We start from the raw sequence: 22,867 nt of genomic DNA, 5'->3' as shown, positions 1-22,867 counted from the left end.
ATCCATCCCCATCCATCATAAATATGTGCTCCACAAGCTCCGGGGGTTAATTAAGGCCTTCTGAAGCGAAGTGATGCATTTGTGTTAAAAAAAAAAACACGTTTATGATGGATGGATGTGGATGGATGCACTTTCTTCAGCTCATACTCATTGATCCCACTCACTGCCATTATAAAGCTCAGATGTGTCAGGATATTTATTAATATTTCTCAGATTGTTCATCAGAAAGAAGAAAGTCATATACTCCTAGGAGGGCTTGAGGGTGAGTAAAGCTTGGGCTAATTTTCATTACAAAGTGAACTAATCCTTTAATGTGTGGTCACATTTATTGTTGTTTGGTAGATTTGTGTGTGAAATCTGAAAGTCATTTCAGTAGGAATCCACACAATTGGGACTCTTGTGTAAGGCCGAAAGATTTTCCCAAGCAGATTTTGCAATGTGTTCAAGTTGGTCATGCAAATTTTCTGTGTTGACCATAGACTAAAAAAAGTATGGATGACGCACCTCCGCTCTCTTTCATTGTAGAAAAGTGAAGCCGCCAATGTCTCAATATGGCGCTGACATCTTGTGGTGATTTGGGACCTGAGTCTGCGCAAAAGTGAGCATGAAGTGGAGTTCTGTCACTTTAAGACCGAATGCACGGATCCAATATACTTGTGTGTTTTCTTTCTCATCGGTTTACATTCACTTAAAACATAAATGACTGCGTTTAAGAGGATACTTGCAAAGACAGGCATTATGACACATAAACGTGTATTTCTGTTCAAGTCTAATAATGCGACAAAAAGAACTCAATTCAGTACTTGCACACTCTACTTCAAGTACATGCATCTTTCAGACAGCGCACGCATATAACGTAATGAGTTCTCTTTTGCTGCTTATCGCATTTCAGTGGTTTAAAATCACTTGTTTTTAAACAGCAATGCTTAAAAACACATGCAGATGATAAGCTTCCGTGACATCATCTTGTGTCTTACTAAACCTGAGCTGGTATTTGGCAGTATGTGAGGAGAAACATGAAGTCACTGCAGTAGTAGGGTTCTTCCTAAATGAGTCAGTGCTGGAAAGAGGTCATCTTATTTTGGCTCAGGGAAAAAAAAAAAAAAAGGCTTTTTCCAGTTTTCTTTTGAATTCTGTATAACCTTCTCTAGCTTTGTCTTTGGTTTATTTCTGTCTAAAGAACAAATTTTCAAACAAAGTTTGACTTTAACCTCATTTCATATCTTTAGTTATATATCCAAAGAAGAAAGCTGCTTGCAGTTTCTGTCATTGTCTCTTGTCCCGTGGACCACAGGATGATGTTTGTTAGTGAAAGTGTACAATGCCAGTATCTTCAGTAGACAGTGAATGTGGTCCATGAATAATTGACCTTTTGCTTGTGTTGACTGAAGTCTGACTGGGCTGGTTTTGTCTTTGCACAGGTATACGCTCGTGGGACGTCGACCTGACTGCCTGCAACATAGATGAACAGCTCAAACTGTTTATTTCAAGACACTCTGCTTTCTTCTCTGAGGACCTCAAAGGTAAGAATTAAACAATATATGCAATGTTTACCCGTGTCTTGTTTTTGCATTTTAATTTTGTGGGGAAATCTATGAAATTTTGTGGGATGGAAAAGAATATGAAATGGGAAGAAATTATATTCCAATTATTTTGTTCTTTTTTCTTTTTTTACTTTTACTCTAAGAAACTTTGAGTTCGGGTGCAAACCTTTTTAAATCATTCTTTACGTGTGAATGCAAATAAAACAATTTTTGGAAGCCAATATGAAGTTTCTTAGGGGAACGCAAACATTTTTGTGAGTGAACATGGTTTCTTTGGGAAATGCGGACATTTTTGTAAACAAATTTCACAAAAATTTCTCAGGCGAACGCAAGGTTAGCCAGAAAGTATAATGTATAAAAAAGAATTATATTCAATATATTTTTATACATTTTTTTTTTTTTTTTTTTTTTTTCCCCCCCCATCATCAGTAGTTCTACACTCTTACTGGTTGCTGTAAACACAAGAGTCAAGGAGTAAATAGACGTTTGTAAAAAATGAGATTTTACATGTGCAGATTATATGTTGGCTTGAAACCTTTTATCATGAATCAGCGAAAATGAGGAAAACAACTGCATAAACTGTGGGAAAAGTCCCTTCCAGTCAGGTTGAAGACTGGAGTGGGGCAGAAAAGACCAACAGCTGATAGAACAGCTGAAATTCTCCAGGCCTAAGTCATCATTAACACTTTATATTCAAGCCGTGCAGCTTAAGGGAATCCTTATAACCCTGCTTAGTACGTCCTGTATATTCTTCTTTGGCCCTGAATCATTTATCTCAAGGCATGGTGATGTGATTGCACGTCAGTGATGCTTTGCTCTGAGTGTGAGTGATCGTTGGCTGGTTTTTCTGCTTTGACTTTAACAATGGAGACACCAATGAAATCTGACTTCCAATTCTTTCTCATGGATGGATATAAAAGTCCAGTGGATTTTCAGCCCTGTCTTGATATTCAGGTCCTGTCATGGCAATTTAATTATCTTGTGTTAGTGAAATGTGGTTGACGCACAGATGAAACAGTCAAGGCAGTTTGCATTGCTCCTGTCACCTGCATGTAAAGTTTGACAGCTTTGCTGAAGTAGGTCAGGATGGACAATGTTTGTCTTTTAAGCATGGTCATACAATGAGGATTAAATCAGCAATGTCATAAATTAGCTCTCTTTTTTTTTTTTTTTTAGTGACCAGCTGCCACCATCAGCTGTGAGCAATAAACTACTGATGTTGTTGTTAAAAAGTCAGTCTGCACTGGCTACACTGAGAAAAAAAAACTGTGTAAACAATTTTCACTCAGAAATTGCTAGTAAATTTCACAAATAATTAATAATTGGCAAGTTGCATTAAACCTGAGATTTTGAAGTAGAAAGACGGCAATAGTGTTTTCTTGTAAAACATACTCCAATGATCTTTGTTTTATTTACAACTTAGAAAAATGATCTTATTCTGTGTAGTATCTTGGTTGAGGTTACAGCACATTGTTTTCTTTGTGCCATTTTGATGAAGACATTCCTCATAATATCACTTCAGCTGAATCTTGTTTGGATTTGGCTGAGCGGTATGACGGTTTATACTGTGTAATAAAGGAAATGCTTGTGGTTTTGCTTTACTTCTTAACTGCAATAGATGGCCAGTATTTACACAGCTATCAATGGGCAGGACTGCTTTACATTATTCACAGCCTGAATTGAAGGTGATGGGATAAAGACCCAAATAAAGGCAAGATAACACATCTTTCTGTGAAACTGTTTTTGCAGGCTGCTAATACAGTACAACCAGTGTAGCCTGATTACTTTTAAATTTATAACAATATAGGAGTTACTTTTTCAAATAAGTAACGCAAGTAACTTTTTCCCATTTATTGACTGACAGCTCTCTTGTCCCCATGTTGAGAGAAATTGTAAGTGCAGAGGCGTTGTGTGAAAACATGTTTATTGTAGTTCTAGACTAAATGTGAGCATTTACTTATTTCCCTTACACAAAAACAGATTCAGTATTCCTCGAAATGAATAAAAACAATGAAAACCAAACTCAGAATATTACACAAACCTGCCATAATTAAATGTTAAATAACACAATTGCTCCTAATATACTTTATTTAATCTCACTTTATTAAAGGGTTAGTTCACCCAAAAATGAAATTTCATCAACCCTCTATTGCACACATGTTGATGGCACATGAAGAAAAAATATTCCACATCATTTTTTGGTTCATTTGGGAACATTTTATTGATTAAACATTATTATTTTTTTTTTTTTTGGACCTCCCACCCTCCCCCCAATATTTTTTTGTTGCCTCAGGGCAACGTTGTGCAACAATGGTACAGAATCTTAGAGAAAATTATCATCAAAATCACAATTTTTTTTTTTTAAAAATGTTAAGAAATCATTAAGTAAAAATGGAAAAATACTTGAAAGACATTGATATATCGAATTTGATACATGCATAGGTTTGTATCATGTAGTGTGTCATGCCATATAATGTACTTCATGTAATAAGATTTCACTCTGTACGAAACTTCAAAAAGCAGTTCTTCTCTGCTGTGAAATAGTGGTGTATGTTACAATTTTTGCACATCACTTTGGGTGTTCCTGCGCACCCAGGAACCCTGCATCTTCCCTACTTATAACACATTATGGCCAATGTGAGGTATTGTCCAAAACATCCTCAAAAAGCACCCCTTATCGCACAACGTTGCCCTGAGGCAACAAAAAGAAAAACTGAATTTCTGAACATGCAAAATAAAAGAACTTCATAAAACCTGACAAAAGGCTTCTCTACACCTTCATACACACACACACACACACACACACACACACATATATTTTTTATGTACAGTTCATGTCATTTTAAATAAGATTACTAAAGCAAATAATCTTGCCTTCTTCTCACACCATGTGCTCCTGTGACCATGTGTCAGAACAGGATGTCCCACCTTTAAATGGTGCTTGATAGTGACTCCCACACCTTACTGAACTGTTCTTTGGTACTTTCTTGACCTTTCTAATTGGTTGTAATCATTTAAAGAAAAATTTACTAAACATAGGGCTCAAGAAAACTTTCCGTTGCCTAAGGGCAACGCTGTGCTGTAGAGGGTTGTACTCACCCTCATGTCATTCCAAATATTTTGTAAGACCTGCGTTCTTCATCGGAACACAAATTAAGATATTTGATGAAATCCGAGAGATTTTCCAGAAATTCAGAAAGGTAGTAAAGACATGTTAAAATAGTCCATGTGACTACAGTGGTTCAACCTTAATGTTATGAAGAGACGAGAATACTTTTTGTGTGCAAAAACAAAGCAAAAATAATTACTTTATTCAACAATTTCTTCTCTTCCCTGTCAGTGTCCCACACTCTTGGCGTAGTAAGTGCAGTGAAGCGCTTCTGTGTTCTACTTCAGAACGCTGACTCAGTATTGGCCGATGCTGTTACCGTGAGCGCCACAACGCATGTGTGTGATGCTGATGTAGGAGCCGGCCAGTAAGTCGGCGTTCTGACATAGAAAGTTGAACTACTGTAGTCACGTGGAATATTTTAACAATGTGTTTGCACCTTTCAAGGCCCAGAAAGGTAGTAATGACGTTGCTGCCTATGTGTGGTTCAGAAAGCCTCGGATTTCATTGAAAAAATATCTTAATTTGTGTTCCGAAGATGAACGAAGGTATTACGGGTTTGGAACAACAGGAGAGTAAGTACTTAATGACTGAAATTTTCTAGGGCTGCCCCCTAATAGTCGACGAGAAGAGGCTTAGTCAACCAAAATTTTATTAGTGCCAGGAAAAAAAAAAATCCACAGGAAGTGGCGAAGACACTGTTCAGATGTTGTATTTCAAGACATTTGTCAGGTTTTTGTCCTTAAAACACTTGTGTTTTTGTGTGTGTGTGTGTGTGTGTGTGTGGGACTAATTTCTTACGCATCTCATCCCAAGCCTCCGTTGCTAATTCCAAAATGTCATTTCAGAACTAGTTATGAAGGCTTGAGCCTTGATAGCAGAATAATACCGTTGATACAGTTATTAACGAGAGAGAGAGAGAGAAAAAATAAAAGCATGTGAATTAGCCTACCTGAGTCTGTGCATCTCTCACGGCAGCAGCTTCTCTATTAATAGCGAAACTATAAGTTTATCTACCTCGAGAACCGCACAGTTATTATCTCGCTGGTGAGAAATGTCATGTATCTTTTAAGTTGCTAAACTATTTGACAGCAGAGCAGTGCTGACAAAACATTTCTGTGCGAGTGTGTGTTCGTACTATACAGTACATGTGTATGTTTGAAAGAGAGAGAGAGTGCTAAGAGAGTATGCGCTTTCAGGGCACAATAAAACGTATTTTGTGGCAAAAAACATGACAATTTGTTGTTTTTATTCTATTGTTTATTTATTTATTTGCTTGGTTGGTGTCATTGTGTGTTTTGTTTCATTTGCGGTTGTAGGCTGTAGGGCCTTTTGAAATAACTGAAATCGTTTGGCGAAGTGATATGGAACTGCAATGCAGTCAAGACCTGCTAGAACTACTTTAGCCGTGTGTTTCCCTGAAAATAACTGCACACCTTAGAACGTTGATCAACCAATCAGATTCAAGCATTCAACAGCCCCGTAGTATAAAGCAAACTTAAAATAGTTCAAACTCAGTTACTCTGGTAACTTGTGCTGGGAAACTAACCTGGTCTGGGGCAGGCTAACTGTCAGGCTAAGCCTTAGTTGATGCTTAACCAAAATACCGTTAACACTGACCTGCTGGGAATGTGATGATATTACTGCTGACTCTCTGACATGTTGCCATTTTATTTGACTTAACCACTGTTAGTCCACAAATGAAAGGAAATCTACTTTAATAATAAATTTAATAAATTATAACATACAAAAGAGTAACGGATGTAAAGAAGTAAAGATACATGTGTTTAGTTGGTGTGAGTTTTGTAATGAATTAATTGTCTATAAATGGGGAGCTCAACCCATATGTGTTGGACTGTATTAATCATGGCGTGTCCTTTCATTGATGTGGTGGTGGATGAGGGAGCTACTATCATACGCAGGGCATTTCAAAGGGAAAGTACTTTCAGGGACCGTTCAGACCCGTTGGTGTTTAAAGAGAAGGGATTGCATATATTTGTAGATTACTGAGCCCACACAAGTAGCACACACCGCAATAAAGGGCTCAGACTGTGTGCATTGCACTTCGCATTTTTGTACACAGTTGGAGATGCAGAGAATATCAGCAAAGCATTGGTTTGCCGCTCTGTACGAATTGTCTTTAAAAAAAAAAAAAACTACCTTCCCTGGCCACAGAGCGATTCATACCATTAAACAGGGCTTTTATGGAATTGCTGGTAAGTTCAAATAATAACTGTATAGAAAGTGAAAATATTTGTTGACTGTTAATGTTAGACATGGCAATTGGAAGCCAAACACTTAACTTATAGCTCTGGACTGCACCCACTTGCGGATAAAGCATCCGTCTGGTCCGCGTGAAGCAGACTTCGTAAATAGGAAATCACTTCACAACATCAAATGTACAGGCGCAATCCCACTGAGTTGACATTGTAGGCTACTACTGTAGAACTGATTGTTCTATACAATAAGCTGGGTACCAGTGTTCTGTTCATTACAAATAAATGTAGTTACAAGCCTCATTTTATATATCTTTTATATCTATGTAATTCCAGTGTAGTGACCTATATTTTTAATTATTTAGATGATCTGTGATGCAGATTGCATTATCACAAATGTAGAGGCTAAATGGCCTGGCTCAGTGCACGACTTCAGAATCTTTCGGGCTTCTTCTCTTTCCCACCAACTGGCATGAGGTATGTTACTCACTTAACATATGGCAAAAGCTACAGCTTTTTCTATTTAAAAATAAACAAGCAAACAAAAAACACTACTCTATCCAGGTGAATTCTTAGGAGTTTTGCTGGGAGACAAGGGATATGCATTCCTGCCTTATCTCTTGATTCCCTAGCAGGAGCCCCACACTGAGGCACAGCACATCTACAACATTTCCCATCTTGAGTTCTTTATATTGGATGTCAGTATCTATGGCTTCCATTTGTTTGAGGAGATAGCGCTTGTAGATTCCCTTTATGTTCTCTGGGTTCTGTAGGAACAGAAATTTAAGTTATTTGTTTGAGTGCTCTTGGGACTTTGTTGTAATTTCTTAATACTCACTTTGTCACATGTGGTCCCAGACTGAGAGGGCTCTAGAAGGGTGTCCGCATCCTGCAGCCCATAATAATTGGGTAATTAAACTCTTTTAGTACCTCACCACACAAGTAGGCTTTTAAATATGTAACGTGCAATCTGTGCCTACCTCAGGCCTTAGTGCTTTAAACTCTCTCATTCAAGGGTTCAGCATGATGTCTGGTGGATCCAGCAAGCACACAGAATTTGGCATCACTATAAAATAAAAAATGTTAGGAAAAAGATTTGGTTAGTAAGAATTAAAAAAAAAAAAAAAAAAAACTTTTTATATAGTCACTAAGTGGAATGGATTCATTTTAAGGGTTTAGGGGGAACGGAAGGCTCAACGGTGTGATTACAGCTGTATTTAAGTACAATGTAAAAATGTATGTACTGCACATTGTATCAAATTATCAATTTACAGTAAGTCAGTATAAAGTAGCTAAAGACACCTAACACAAAGTGGGACCACACATTTTTATTTACACAGCACATTTATTTTTGTAGAAATGTGTTACATGTAAACAGGACATTCACAGTTGCTTGTTCATTTGTACATATTCTATGCAGTATGTCTTCCCCTAACACAACACATTCTTACATATCTTTCCATTGCTCTTCCACGATAAGCAACTGTGTTTTGTCAGTTTATATGTAACACATTTCTACAAAAATAAACTGCTGTTGCTGTTTAGGGATTTAGATGTTCATCCATGTTCAAAAATGTCAGTGATTGTACTGTGAAAACTCCATTTAGCTAACTGTATGCTTCCAAACTTGATTGGTGAGATTGTTATTCCTATTTCATTACAATGGCAGGCCATTTGCCAGTTCAGCAGACATTATACATTTTCCATGTCACAGGTATTTATGGAATATACATGCATGTCTGACAGATTTTGATACCTGAATGGATCATTTTGCATGTGGAGGCTCACACGATGAAAGGTTGTTTAGAAGTTGTGAAGAGTTTGACAGTTTCACTGAGAATCAACTCATCAGTTTTTGATCAACAAGCCATGTGCATTTAGATGTTGTGCAAATTGTAGAAAATTGTACTCTTTTGCACATATGTGCCAAAACACATGCAAATTGCAATCCAAATCTGATGTGAACAAGAAACTAATTGTTAAGAGACCTGAACTTGTTTTGAGAAATAAGTCTCATTCGAGCATTGAGCTAAAGTGATTGAGAAAAACTGTAATAAACGTCCTAAGACTGGACAGTTCTAACATCAAGCTGGCTATGCTCCGATACTGCTGACATTAATCCCTGCTTTTGTAAGCCGCCTTTATGGAACAGCCCTCAGGTTATGTAATCCGTATGAAACTTGCATATAGGCACGTCCACTACTGCGGAGATGACGAGTCAGCATCGTCAACTTCATCACTGCAGCCGAAAATACAGAAAACACTCGTTTATCAATTAATTATTAAAATGTTAAAGCAATCTCCTTGCTGTTTTTCCCCGACGCTTTTATAATTTTTTCTGCCTGTGCGCTGTGGCAAGCTTTATGCATGAGCTTGTGCGCTGATTAGGCTATATAGGTATTAAAGGCTCATTATTATGATTTATATGGACATCACGTCAGTTACGCTTTTTCGTAATACGGAAGGAGTAGGACGTACTGTAAGCGTTTTGAACTGCGAGAGTTTTACACTTTCTTCATAAGTTGAATATGGAAGGTGGTCTGGCGGAAGCTAGATATTTTACTTCATAACTTGTTAAATAGGGATATTTTTTTCTAATCCTTTAATTGACTGGCATTAAGAAATGCTATTTTCTATAATTCCAGCAAAATACAGTTACTGTGATGTAAAATAAGGCTTAGGGTACATTTACATGACAAGAATGTGCTAAAAACGGAAAAGTTTTTCCGTTGCGTTTTTCACGTAGAGGCAACAACGTTGTCAAAACAATTCCCCATTCACACAAATCCATGAAAACAACTAAAACCACTGTATTATGCATGCGAGGCCAGTAGTTGGCGATGTTACTTTGTAAAGAAACACTATGTGCCTATAGACTGAACACGTAATACACATGCGCTAGGCTTGCTGCGATAGTTGTGTGACCGGTGTTCAGCCACTTACCCACCATGGCACCGCCCCCACCGTCGTTTTGATTTTTTTAATAGTAATAAAAATCATTCAGTTCAGTTAGAAAACACACTGCAATTAAAAATTGAAAGCATCTGCTCAATGCAGCGTGAGCTGAACGAGAGTCTCAGAACAGACCAGAAGCGGGAGTCAGATTTCATTTATATTGCAGATGATAACGGTATCGTTTTCAAATACTTGCACTTTGAAACCCATTTTCAAAAGTTTGCGTTTTCGCCCTAAGATCCTGTCCTGGATGCTATACCGCATGTAAAAGAGTCTCCTTGATCTGAACTTCCCCTCTGGCTCAAACTGTTCTTTTAGTGAACGTCACCTCATAGAGGAATCCGCTGAAAGGACCCGTCTATGTCTGTAAATGTCTCTGTGCCGAGAACAACACAGCCTTTCACTGCAGCACAAATGGACTGAAACATTTTTCTGTGTGTTGTTTAAGAATTAATAATTTGTTTGTGCTTTTTAGATCACAGGGAGCTCAAGCTTTCTGTGTTTTGATTTGCCTTGTACAATGAAGGCACTGTTGAAGCGTTAGGGAGCAGCAGGGTCGGGAATGATAGGGGAAAAAGTTCAACACTGTACCTTTCCTGTGCCTGTCATTACCACTGTCTCCAATCTAAATCTTATCTGTAAATAATATTTTTATTTAGCCTCACATCCTGCTGAATGTGTCGGGTATATACTGTCCCACTCATTTCCAGGCACACATGCTGACTAATCCTGACTAATCATTGAGCAGCTGTTCAGGAATGTCAGTCTATCTCTGTCAAGCTGTTTTCTCCTTCTTGTGCCTGGAAACTGATTTATATCCACAGTGCTGTCTGTATGGTATTGTAAGGTAAAACACTTTTGAATTATAAAACTTCATGTTTCTATTGGACCCCATTAGTGAGTCTTTTTGTCCCTCATGAGTTCCAGCTTCCCGTTTGACAGATATTTGGGCTCTGTATACATTTTGGCCGTAGTGACTTTTTTTCCTCTAACCAAAGAGACTAAACCCTGCTTCTGGAGATCTGCCTCAAACTAGAGAAAAGATTCATCTCTGTTCCAACACACCTGCCTTTTATTAGCTGCTGTTGAGTAGAGTTTAAGGTAACACTTCACAATAAGGTTCCATTTGTCATTAGTTAAGATGAAGTAACAATGTTAACTAGTTATACTAATTATATAGTATATACTTCTAAAGCATTCATAAATCTTGGTAAATTTGGTAAATCTTGGTAAAATTGACATTAACACCTTATTATAATCAAATGTTGTGTCTGTTAATATTATTTTAATGGATCTGGGAAGGCTTTCCACAAGATTTCGGAGTGTTTCTGTGGGAAATATTGCCCAATCATCCAGTAGAGCATTTGTGAAGTCAGGCACTGATGTTGGATGAGAAGTCAAACTCATCCAACCATGTCTTTATGCACCTTGCTTTGCGCACTGGGTCATGCTAGAATGGAAATGGGCCCCAAACTGTTCCCACAAAGTTGGAAGCATTGCATTGTACAAAATGTCATTAAGGTCTAACCGCTGAAAAACAGCTATTATCTCTTCTCCATCAAACTTTACAGTTGTCACAGTGCAGTCAGGCAGGTAACGTTCTCCTGGCATCCGCCAAATCCAGACTCAAACATCAGACTGCCAAACAGAGCAAAGAAGTGATGATTCATCACTCCACAGAACACATGTCCACTGCTCCAGAGTCCACTGCTTATCTTATGATACTGCTTATCTATCCGGTACTTTAATGGTATTCTCATCGGTTCTTTTTATTAAAAATATGTTTGAATGCTTTTGTCCATATAGTGTATAAACATCCCCATTTGTAACTTCTAGTGTAGCTAACTACATGTTTTTATAGTTTGACTGTAGTTTAACACAACAGCTGGTCCCACCAGTATGTTCTGAAAGCCAGCGCCAGATAGATCAGATTAAACTCCTTACCCTTATTTACAAAAATGACACACAACACGGCCAGCTGGGTGCATGTTTTTATGTCAGACCCAATACTTTTGATAATATCCCATATACAATAGTACCGAATAGTACTCGTTTTTTTTTTTCATATGCTATTATATTTCTGTCATCACCCACATGTATTTTTCCTTAAGAGCTTGTGTCGTAGTTTCAGATGTGAAGATCTGTGCTGCAGTTGTTTGTGATGGCAGGGGAAGGGCTGCCACAGCCATAATTGCTGTTAGATAAGATCAAAGGGATGGTGAAGGCAGTCGAGGAAAGCTTCGATGGAGTTTTATTCTTGTAGTAAACAACAACAGTTCTGCGACACAATTTTCTGCAGATATTATTTTCATGCCATTGATTTCTTGCTGAATTATGGATTTGCTTTGGCACTATGCACCAGTATTTAAACATTGAATAAGTTTAGAAGGATTCAAGAACAAGTTTTAAGAAGTTTTTTATATTTTAACATTGAAGCTTTCAATCAGTGTAGTATGTTAAATAATTTCAGTATGTTAACTAATATGTTAATTTTGTTAGAAGGTCCATGAGTGTGACTACTACAATTACTTATTTTATTTATTTTCTATTTATTTATTTATTTATTATTTTATTATTATTTTATTTTATTTTATTTTATTTTTTTTTATTGTGCCCTAAGAAATATATTTAAATTCTGTGTATGGGTAACACGAAAAGCAAGTGGGATGGAACAGCACTATGCAACTAAACTACACAGCATGGAGCAAAGGAATAAAATGATTAATAAAGAAATAGGAATAAATAAATATGAATAGAATATTTGGGTCAAGACAAATCTTTTAAAAATTAGGTTTAAAGTTCCCCTGTGGTGAAAATCAAGTTTTTAATGTTGTTTATATGTAAATGTGGTGTTTTTAATTTGCTTTAAGACAAAGCATGTGCAAATTCATGTCAGCACCATTCCTGAGTATTTTCTCTTTAAAACTGCAATTATCTACTCAAATAATTAAAATGTTGTAGCTGCAACACCGCACAGATGTTGTTGGTTGAATACGGCTGTGCTGGGTGAGCGCGGCTAAGGTGGTACATCAAGTTCGTGGTATTACCAGTCTTGGCGGGGACGACGGTCTTGCATAATTTGCAGACGACATTGGTCTGACTACGGTCAGACTTATAATATCCAAAAAAACTGCCATACTGGCGAGCTGACTTTTCCTCTTTTATTTACAATTTCCTCGTTTGCTGCGGCACTCATTTTCTGCTTATCAGTCGCCGGTTACTGAAGAGGAATCCAGCAGACCAGCACGAAACAACGATATGGCGCAACCAAACTGATACTGTTACATGATTGGCTGTTATTGGCTGTTCCCTACGTTGCTAGGTTACCAGAGAGCGAGTGCCTTTGTTAATGCAACCAAACTTGCTTCGCAACCTCTGTTTTCTTCCGACGAAGAATAAAAAAATATCGAACGTTTTATCGAACACATTTTTTATTGATATCGATCACGTGTCTATCGCGATACATATCGTTATCGTTTTATCGCCCAGCCCTAATCTATAGACATTTTTAAAACACGCAGTTTGAAATCGCTGGTGACTGTGATGTCACAATCTACCTTGTAACCAATCACGTCAGTGTGCCAGCGGGCTTTAGCTTATCATTAACCATGAGCGCTCTGAAGCAGGAAAGTCTCAAGAAGCCAGGTTATCCCGGTGTGTGTGTTTTTTGTTTTTTTTTTGTTTTTTTGTTTTTTTTATATAAAAAAAAAATTGGGTGTGTGATGTATATTACGATGTTATGATGAACTTATATGCCTTTCTCCACTGACGTTCTAAGGTGCTCAAAGCATTTCTAAGGATACTGATTTTTAGAAGATAGCTGTCTGACTCGTGAATATGAACATGGTTTGTGTAGCATTATCAAACAGCTGCTAATAATGTGTTGCTAATGTAGTTAAGCAAAACGCTAATCATATTAATTACCGTTATGTGTCTGACGCTGTAAAGAGCGATACCACTGTGCAGTGTTTACCTCAGTAAGTTGACCGAGTGAATCTCTGAACTTGAGTGAGTGGAGGTGGGGCTAATTAGCATATTCATAGATACCCATATAATACATGAAGCAAGGGTGTAGTTACATTCAAGCTATTTTAAGGCATGAAGAATTTTTTTCATTTTGGTGATCAAAGATGAGTTTTAAGGGACTTTGAAACTTGTGTACCAAGTTCTTTAGGAATTAACTCTTTATATTTGTTGATTTTATAGGATTTTGATCAAATTTTATGTAATTTTCATAAGGTTTACATTTTATTTAATGTCATTTTAAAATATCATGTGATGTTGCCATCAAATAAAAAAGTAATACAATATTTTACACTGACTATGTAGACATCTTAAACAAATATTTTTCAAGATTTTTCATAATTATTTTTTTAAAACTGTTTCTCCACATGACATTTTCCTGATATTCTATGGCCTGGTTTCATAGACAGGACTTAGTTCAATTAGGGTATTTTAGTAGCTTTTATAGAGAAGAAGAAAAAAAAAAAACTTACTGGTGTGAATCTTGAGACAAAACAATGGGCCTGACATATTTTAAGATATGTCAGTGCAAGTTACATCAACTCAAACATGCATTTTAGTCTAGGACTAGTGTAAGCCTTGTCTTTGAAACTGGGGATAAAAGACCTAATGACCTTCTGCCAGGGTCCTCTCTATGATATTTTCTTTTTGTTTTGTGTTTCTTCTCTTTGAATGAATCGATCCTGACATATTGATGCAATATGTTGACTATTGTAATATTACTACTATTGGTTGCGTTCAGTGTTTTAGTTTTATTAAAGATTTTTAATATTTTGAATTAGCTTTTATCTCTTTTTAGTTTTTATGTTAAATGTTTAATTTTAATCATTTCATTATGTGCTTTTGTCATTTATATACTTTTATATACTTTTAGCTTTTGATTTAAAGGACCCACACCTGTGCTATAGGTGCTGGTGCCACAATCTGTACAATTTAGCAGCCCCAGTGTCTCCATTTTCATTTGTTAGTCTGGAGCCCTAGATATTGTTTCACAATTTTTCTGTTAACTAATAGAGGCTGCAAAGATGTTGTCATAGCTCTGCGCCTGCATACAGGAAGGAAGGAGATGTTTCCTACCATGTGTTTTCAATTCGTCATGGTGCAGAGCAGAAGGCTAGAATTACCATCAGCTCATGTTTGCTCATTGTTTGTCAAAAGACAGGAACGTGTCAAGCAGCCAGTCTTAAACATCCTTTTTCTGACCTCTTCAGTGTCCTGTACTTCCTAATCCACAGCCTTTGAGGAAGTAAAGTAGAACCTTTCATCTAGAGCAATAGATGATGCAGCATGTACAATTCATATATGCTGGCGTTCATATATGCTGCTGTGGTAGTGTAGTTTGCACCATTTGGTCTCAGTGGGGGGAACAGAATCAGGAAATTTTCAAACTTATGCTACCTGCATCAGCACCATAGCTCAATGTGTACGAGCACATACACTCTGTTAGAACACACTGTTATTTCTATCATATTCTAAATAGAGTTGCCTGTTTGGCCTCCATGTTTGTCACTGTGCTGTGGCCACTGTGTGTATTTTTACATACAAAATTAAATGATTTCCTAGTTTTCATGGCCTAACTTTTTAAAAGATCACACTCTTTGTCTCCATCCACAGGCCAGAAGACACTGCAGCACAGTGGGGATGTGCTTGAGACCCAGGTGATAGTTAACCCATCTCATGATTTGGTTTGTTCAGAGGTGAGTGTCTAAGTGCTTTGTGTAGTTTGCAACAAACTAATATCACACTCTTGGCATAACTAGTTAACCTGAAGTTGGGCTGATAATACTAAATTTAGCAACGCTGTGAATATCGCTTTGATGTTAATTATCTTTAAACAGGGAGAAAACATGCCCTGATTACACTCGATTTTTACTGTTTTAGTTTGAACTTATTTCTAAGTGGCATTTCAACTTGTTTGGTTAAAATGATGGGTGCACTGACTTGGGGGAAAATTAAGCCATTTAAGAGAAAAGATCTACACCTGGACTAGCATCAAACTCTTCATTAAAAATCTCCTGTGCTTTCATTTTCTTAAATCCCTCCCAGTTCTAGCTTGTACTACTCTAGAGGATGTTTGAAACTTTGTATTTCTAGCACTTCTCATGTTATTTCCATCATTAAGATGAATTGCTTGTTGTATTTGTTAATCACTTTGGATAAACTCGTATGCTTAGTGAATAGATTTTTTTTAAAGCTAAGTTACCCAACCCTAAATCAAAGACAGACTAATGTTTGCTTTTATGATCTAAATGATTTCCTTGTGATTAAACTGTTAAATATTGGTTTTGCAGTACTATTCTACACATGCACCCTCAGTTCCTGTCCACTGTTCTCTACTCCTTGCAGTTCTTTCCTGATAAATGTATGAAAGCTATTTGACTGGTGTTTACCCAGTGTTAGACCATATAAACACAAGGAGATGTTGACACATTTCGTGAAGAACCTTGTTGAATTATATTTGCTCTTGCTATTTGCTATCCAGAGCAGTAGCCAAGTGTCTTCTTTCAGTGCCTCTTAAAATGTAGTTAGGGTCTTGATTTGGGGGCTGAATAGTTTGTACAGTTTAACATAAGCTTGCTTATACTCTCTAATAATATTTGGTAACACTTTAGGGTTCAATTCTCACTATTAACCAGTTGCTTATTAGCATGTACATTACTAGGATATTGGCTGTTTATTAGTACTTATAGAGCACTTATTAATACCTTATTCTGCATGAACATATTCTACATCCCTTATTTTCAAGTTTATTGAGGCAAAAGTTGTAGTTAATAGTGAGAATTGGACCCTAATCTAAAGCGTGACTTTATTATTTAAGCATAGATTTAATAGTTTAATATTTAAGCATAATCACAATTGTTGCACATTTTAATGCTGGTCTTTATTTTCATAGGTTCGTCGGCTCATTTCGGATACGTCTCTTCATAAGCTGCTAATTCTTGCTGGACAGTGTGTTGAAGATACTGGAGACCTTGTGTTACAAATCGGGTCTTTTTCACTAAATGACTTCATTCAGATATTTACAGATGAAGAGGTCAGTCAACTGTTTAAGTAATTTTACTCTCTTGATATTCAAATATTCAAAAACATAATAATGTTTGTTACCTCTAATTAATATTATTATACTGTGTTCTAATAGAAAGTTTCTTTTCCCTGACACAGATTGGAGATCTTCTGAGCTCTGCAGACCCTACTCAGAAAGCCAGCCTAACTCTGAGCTGTCCTAAATCTGGGATGTGGAAAAATTCTCAGTTAGAAAAGCATAATTTGCAAGATTATATAGAAATTAAAACCAACCCTCCATTAGTGCTACCAGAGATGGAGGGCCTTCAGGAGTTCACAGAGTATCTGTCAGAGTCTCTTGAACCTCAGTTGCCTTTTGATCTCCTTGTGCCACCCAGTACAGTCGGCTTCCTGAAACTGTCTCGTCCCTGCTGCTATGTGTTTCCTGGAGGAAGAGGTGACTGTGCCTTCTTTGCTGTGAATGGTTTCAATGTTTTGGTCAATGGGGGTTCTGATCCTCGGTCTTGTTTTTGGAAACTGGTGAGACATCTAGACCGAGTTGACTCAGTATTGCTCACCCATGTTGGTGTGGATAATCTACCTGGTATAAACAGCCTACTTCACAGAAAAGTGGCTGAACAAGAAGAGGAGGAGTCCACTGGATCACAGAGCAATGAAGACTGGCAGAAGAATCTGATATCTCCAGAAATAGGGGTTGTATTTTTAAATGCTTCAGAAAGACTCAAATCATTGCAGAGTGACCCCAGGGTCTTTCGAAGTTGTGATCAAGTTGCCCTAACATTACAGCATTTAGAAAGGTTGTCAATTTTTCCAGAACGGCTCAGTCGCTCTGCAGGGCCAACTATCGAGCCAGTGATTCTTTTCCAGAAGATGGGTGTAGGTCGACTAGATCTTTATGTACTCAATCCAGTCAAAGGTAGCAAAGAACTAGAAGCTTTCTTGCAAACTTGGCCTGCTAGCACTCCAAATAAAAAAACTGCAGAAGTACCTCTAGACTGTATGGTTTCCATATGTGCGTTGTTGGTATGGCATCCGGCTAATCCTCGGGAAAAGATCATTCGAGTTCTGTTTCCTGGGTGCACTCCAGAATCCAAGATATTTGAAGGTTTAGAGAGACTAAAGCATCTAGAGTTTCTCAAACACCCAGTAATTAGTTTGAAGGACCTTGAGGCATCAAAGTTTGATAAACAGCCAAAACACGCTGACAGCAAGGAAAGTCTTAAGAGTATTTCCAAAGAATCTCGACCTGGAAGTGCCTCACTCAAAGACAAGGTAAGCAAAGTAGATTTGAAAAAACAAGACACTAAAACAAAGACCAAATCCACTAATGACACGGTTCCAAAAGAGGGGAAAGAGGCTGAGGAAAAAGCAAAGTCAAAAGATGATGGGAAACAAAGACCATCTAAGCCTGAAAAGCAAGTGACCAAGAAAGAACCTGCTAAAGATGAAAAGAGGGAAGTTAGGAAGAAAGAGGAACGGCCAGCGATAAGTATTGCAAAGAAAGATGAGAATGTAGAGAAAAAGAAAGAACCCTTGAAAAAAGATCTCAGTGCAAAGCCCAAGAAGGATATTAAACCTGATGTGAAGAAGGAGATTAAGAAAGAGGTCAAACCAGAAGACAAAAAAACTACCAAAACTCTTGGTAAGGATATTAAGAAAGCCACTGGAAATATGCCAGGCAATGCAGAGTCTAGAAAGTCAGTTGGCAAGAATGGCTCACTAAAGAAAGATTTGATGGTCCCTAAAAAGGATCCTTTAACCAAAGGGAAGCCAAAGCCAGACAAAAAGGAGCCTGACAATCTGAAATCCTCAAGTGAAGTAAGTGCAAACCGGTCAAAGACATCTACACCTGAGGACATTACTGCACAATTGGAAAAGTTGAGAATGGAGAATGAACATGGGCAATTGCAGGATGTTGAAGGCAATCATATAAGCTCAAGAACTGAATGTGCCTCTGGCAACAATGACGTGCAGGTGAATGGCTCTAACAAAGGTACTGACGAAAGTCCAGAGAAGTTTCGAAGTATGGATGGTAACCCTGGCTCAGACATTGCTGTTGGACCCCTCTCCCCACTTGCACAGACTCCAAAGAGTGAGAAAAGTGTTAATTTTGATCTCACTCCAACAGAGCTTGATGGATGCCCCAAAGAGGATGCCTGTACAAGCTCGGACGAAAAAACCCTGGAGTTAGTTTCTCCCACAGACTCTGGGAAGAACAGTTCAGTGCATACTCATTACCCTCAATCCCCTGACAATGTTTCTCAGGTGTCTGGTGAAGATTGTAAGGCAGGTATCAGGACGCCTGGTCTCGGTTTTGAAGACAGTCAGATGGAATTCTCTAAGAACTCGATGGCAGGTTGTTCTAGAAGCAATATTGAAAACAGCTCCATATCATCACAAGAGAGACAATCAAGCTTTCTCTCCTCTACTTCACTTAAAGATACTCTACCTGATGCCTCTCCCAGCCTCACTTCCTTTCCTGCGGAAGTTGGCTCTCCACACTCCACTGAAGTAGATGATTCATTATCTGTTTCCTTCGAACAAGTGCCTGTTTGTCATTCACAGGAGGAAATTAGTAATTTGACATACACTAATGGACATTTAGCAGACCGTGACCCAAAAACAGATATGACTTTAGCTTTAAAAACATCTCATAATAGTCACCACACATATGATGAATCTGAGAATCACCTTTTTGGACCACAGAGTGACATCCTTGCACATGATGTCGATCTATGTCTGGTTTCACCTTGTGAGTTTAAGCATCACAAATCTCCAGAGAACCAGCAGGGACAGTCCTCTGAGGTTGCTGCCCCAAGTCCTGACCTCTCTCAAGAGCCAGTTAGACAGTGCAGTAGTAGTGATCATCAGTCAGTGGAAGGTCAGGAGACAACGTCCTCTGTCAGTGTCTCTCTCATTTCAGTTTCCGATTCTGATGCACCACCAGCCACTGAAGAGTGTCCCTCCATTACTGAGGACTTGGACTCTGATGAGGAAACTAGTGATATCTTTCCACCCCACCATCCTCATGACCATCCTAGCAGTCATTTGTTACACCACAATTCCCAGAATGTCTCTGAAGACCCTCCACCTGCCCCAATGAAGGATTTACCACCGCTGCCACCCCAGCCTGGTGCCTGCATGGCTGACCCAGAGGCTGATGGTCAGGGTAGGTCTTCCAAGAATGTTACGTCAAAGACCAAAAAAATAGCAACTGTGTCCTCAAAGACTGCATCGGCAAACATACCACAAATTGGGAAGACAAAGACTGGTGCTCTGGTGTCTGCCAGTGGAACTATTCGGGCAACATCTAGTCTGGACACCAGGCCTGCATCCCGCAGTGCTATCAGCGGATCTAGACCAGTGCTTTCAAAGTCCTCATCCAGTGAGTGCTCATGGTTTCTTCCAGAAATATTCGAATTGGGGATGGGGCAGGACATTTGAGTAGTCCACGGATTCTCAACTCTGGCCCTCAAGGTCAACTTTCCAGCAGAGTTTAGCTCCAACCTTAATCAAACACACCTGAACAAGCTAATCAAGGTCTTCAGGATTACTAGAAAGTTGCAGGTAGGTGAGTTTGATCAAGGTTGGAGCTAAACTCTGCAAGAAAGTGGATCTTGAGGGCCAGAGTTGAGGAACCCATGGATTAGTCGATTAGTGAGGGATGAATTTTTGTCTGAGAGGATTTTAGCATGCTAACAATAACTCTTGGATTCTCTAATAGGTTGTGTCTCTAAATTCATGCTCTGAAAAGTGCCACTGCTGCAACCATATAGTAATAAATGTGCTTTGAAGTCCAAATGTGCATAATGTTATTGCCTCTCTTTGCAGGTTCTGTCAGTGCAGTCTATTTGGACTTGGCATATTTGCCCTCTGGCTCAGCAGCTTCCACTGTCGATGTGGAGTTTTTCCGGCGCCTTCGTTCATCCTGCTATATAATTAGTGGAGATGAGCCACACAAGAAAACCGTCATGAGGTCTATTCTTGACTCTCTTTTAGAGGGCAAAGCATCCTGGCCAGATGTGCAGGTAAATAGATGTTTTATTTATGCATCGCCTTTCCCAAGCTCAATGCGCTTTACAAAAGGTGCAGAACATATAGCAATATTACACAAAAAAAGCAGAACCTTCTTAATAATCTCTAGCCTCATTTGTCCAGTTGTATGGATGTTTTAAAGGAATAGTTCACCCGGAAATGGAAAGTTTTGACAAAGTTTACTCTCCCTCATTGTGTTAGGTCTCTGCATAGGTTGATAGTCACACAAAAGACAGACAGCTTGACTGTTTTACAAATTGTTAATAGTTTTTCCGTTCATTTACAGGTGACCTTGATCCCCACCTTTGATTCACTGATTATGCACAACTGGTACCAGGAGACCCATGAACGGCAGCGAGATCTATCAATCACAGTACTTGGAAGCAACAGCACTGTAGCCATGCAGGACGAGACCTTCCCAGCATGCAAAGTAGAGTTTTAAAGATTTAAAGACATCTGAAGAATCACACCCCTGCCTGTCACTAGAGCACTTGTGTTCACTCTCAAAATAATGTGCAAAATGATGTCTCAATTTCTTCACACATTTTACCTTGAGCAGCAGGATGAAGGATTTCAGTTCTATTCAACAATGACTTTTTAATCTGTAATTTAACATCTACACTTGCTGCTTATTAAAGTGTAATTGATTCTGTGTGAATAGGGTAGACAATATTGCCATATTTTTAGCAGTTTGGTTATATTATTTTATATAATTCATTGCATCTTGTTGATATCTAGCATGCTGATTACCAGCTCATTGTCTTACATTACATACGTACACATTTTGCACAGTTTAGATGCCCCTTGGAAAACTATGGTAGAATAGTTAGATATTCAGGTTAACACTTGATATGTCTGTAATTGGCAGATGTATCCTAGCTCTTGACTGTACAGATGTACAGATCCTGCTCAAAATGGTGTGTGTGTGTGTGTGTGTGTGTGTGTGTGTGTGTGTGTGTGTGTGTGTCAGTGGGGCCTTTAACAAGTTTCTTTTCTTTTAGGGAGAACATTAGGGCAAAAAATATTTTTTTTGTTTAACAAAACTGAACCACCTTCATCAATAAATGAACAGAAACTGAGCTATACTGCTTATATAAACATTTCACGGATGCTAGTACTGTAATTTGTACCAAATGAATTTTTTTTTTTTTTTTTGTCCCACATACTTGGCTTCTTTTGGAAGAGACATGTTATATGTATACAAAGATGAATGCCTTATTGTTCTTCCATCATCGACAAACACTAAAGCAGCATGTCATTTGAATTGTGGATACTTTTTGCTGATCACCCCGAATTTTTGAATGTCATGTAGTAGACAGCTCAACTAATGTGCATATTGTCACAGCAATGGCTGCTATACTTTCTAAAAAATAAAACGTTTTCATTTTGGTCTGGCGCAGCAGTTTCCATAAAACATTTTCTTCTTTGTTTGGTCCTTTTATAAAACCATTTGTGGAACAGTTGATGCGTTACATTTTCAAAATTGCACTTTTATTGTTTTCCTTTCTGAGCCGATAAAACGATTTTTATGAGGTACAAGTATTTTTTTTTTTTTTTTTTTTCTCCCTTACAAGGAGAAATCGGCCAAAACAAATAGCAAGTGTACATTAATGTCACTAATAGGCTTAAATATTTCAGTACGGAATTCCATAATGTAAATGTATTTTCAAATGTCAAATAAAGTTGATAAATTAAGAATGACAGTACATTGTTGTTGTTGTTTAAAATCCTCCAGAAAATTGACAAACACAAAAAGTTTAATCTTTTAATTGATGCAATAATGACAATACTGGCAATAATGACAGGCATATCTGATTGCACCTGAATGATTATATTCGTGCACTATGGCATTTACATGCCACTATATTGTACTTAAAAGAATATGGTACATGATCAGATACCATATTTTATTACTGTGCCAAGAATGGGGGGTGGGGGTGTATAGCACTAACACCTGTTCA

The 22,867-nt window shown here is 38.0% G+C and overlaps 1 protein-coding gene across 1 annotated transcript in view; it reads left to right on the top strand.

Moving 5' to 3' along the window:
• The window catches only part of map1sa (microtubule-associated protein 1Sa), a 25,375-nt gene extending 2,766 nt beyond the window's left edge, over positions 1-22,609 (top strand). Inside the window, exons 2-7 of the mRNA XM_051911494.1 lie at positions 1,422-1,523; positions 15,462-15,544; positions 16,741-16,881; positions 17,010-20,256; positions 20,703-20,899; positions 21,193-22,609. Of these exons, the coding sequence (XP_051767454.1) occupies positions 1,422-1,523; positions 15,462-15,544; positions 16,741-16,881; positions 17,010-20,256; positions 20,703-20,899; positions 21,193-21,348 (3,926 nt within the window). The 3' untranslated portion in view covers positions 21,349-22,609. The remainder of the gene's footprint in view (positions 1-1,421; positions 1,524-15,461; positions 15,545-16,740; positions 16,882-17,009; positions 20,257-20,702; positions 20,900-21,192) is intronic.
• The last annotated feature ends 258 nt before the right edge of the window (positions 22,610-22,867 follow it).

This window comes from Ctenopharyngodon idella, chromosome 10 (assembly GCF_019924925.1).
Source record: "Ctenopharyngodon idella isolate HZGC_01 chromosome 10, HZGC01, whole genome shotgun sequence".
Classification (NCBI taxonomy): Eukaryota; Metazoa; Chordata; class Actinopteri; order Cypriniformes; family Xenocyprididae; genus Ctenopharyngodon; species Ctenopharyngodon idella.
This window is presented reverse-complemented; position numbering and strand designations above follow the sequence as displayed.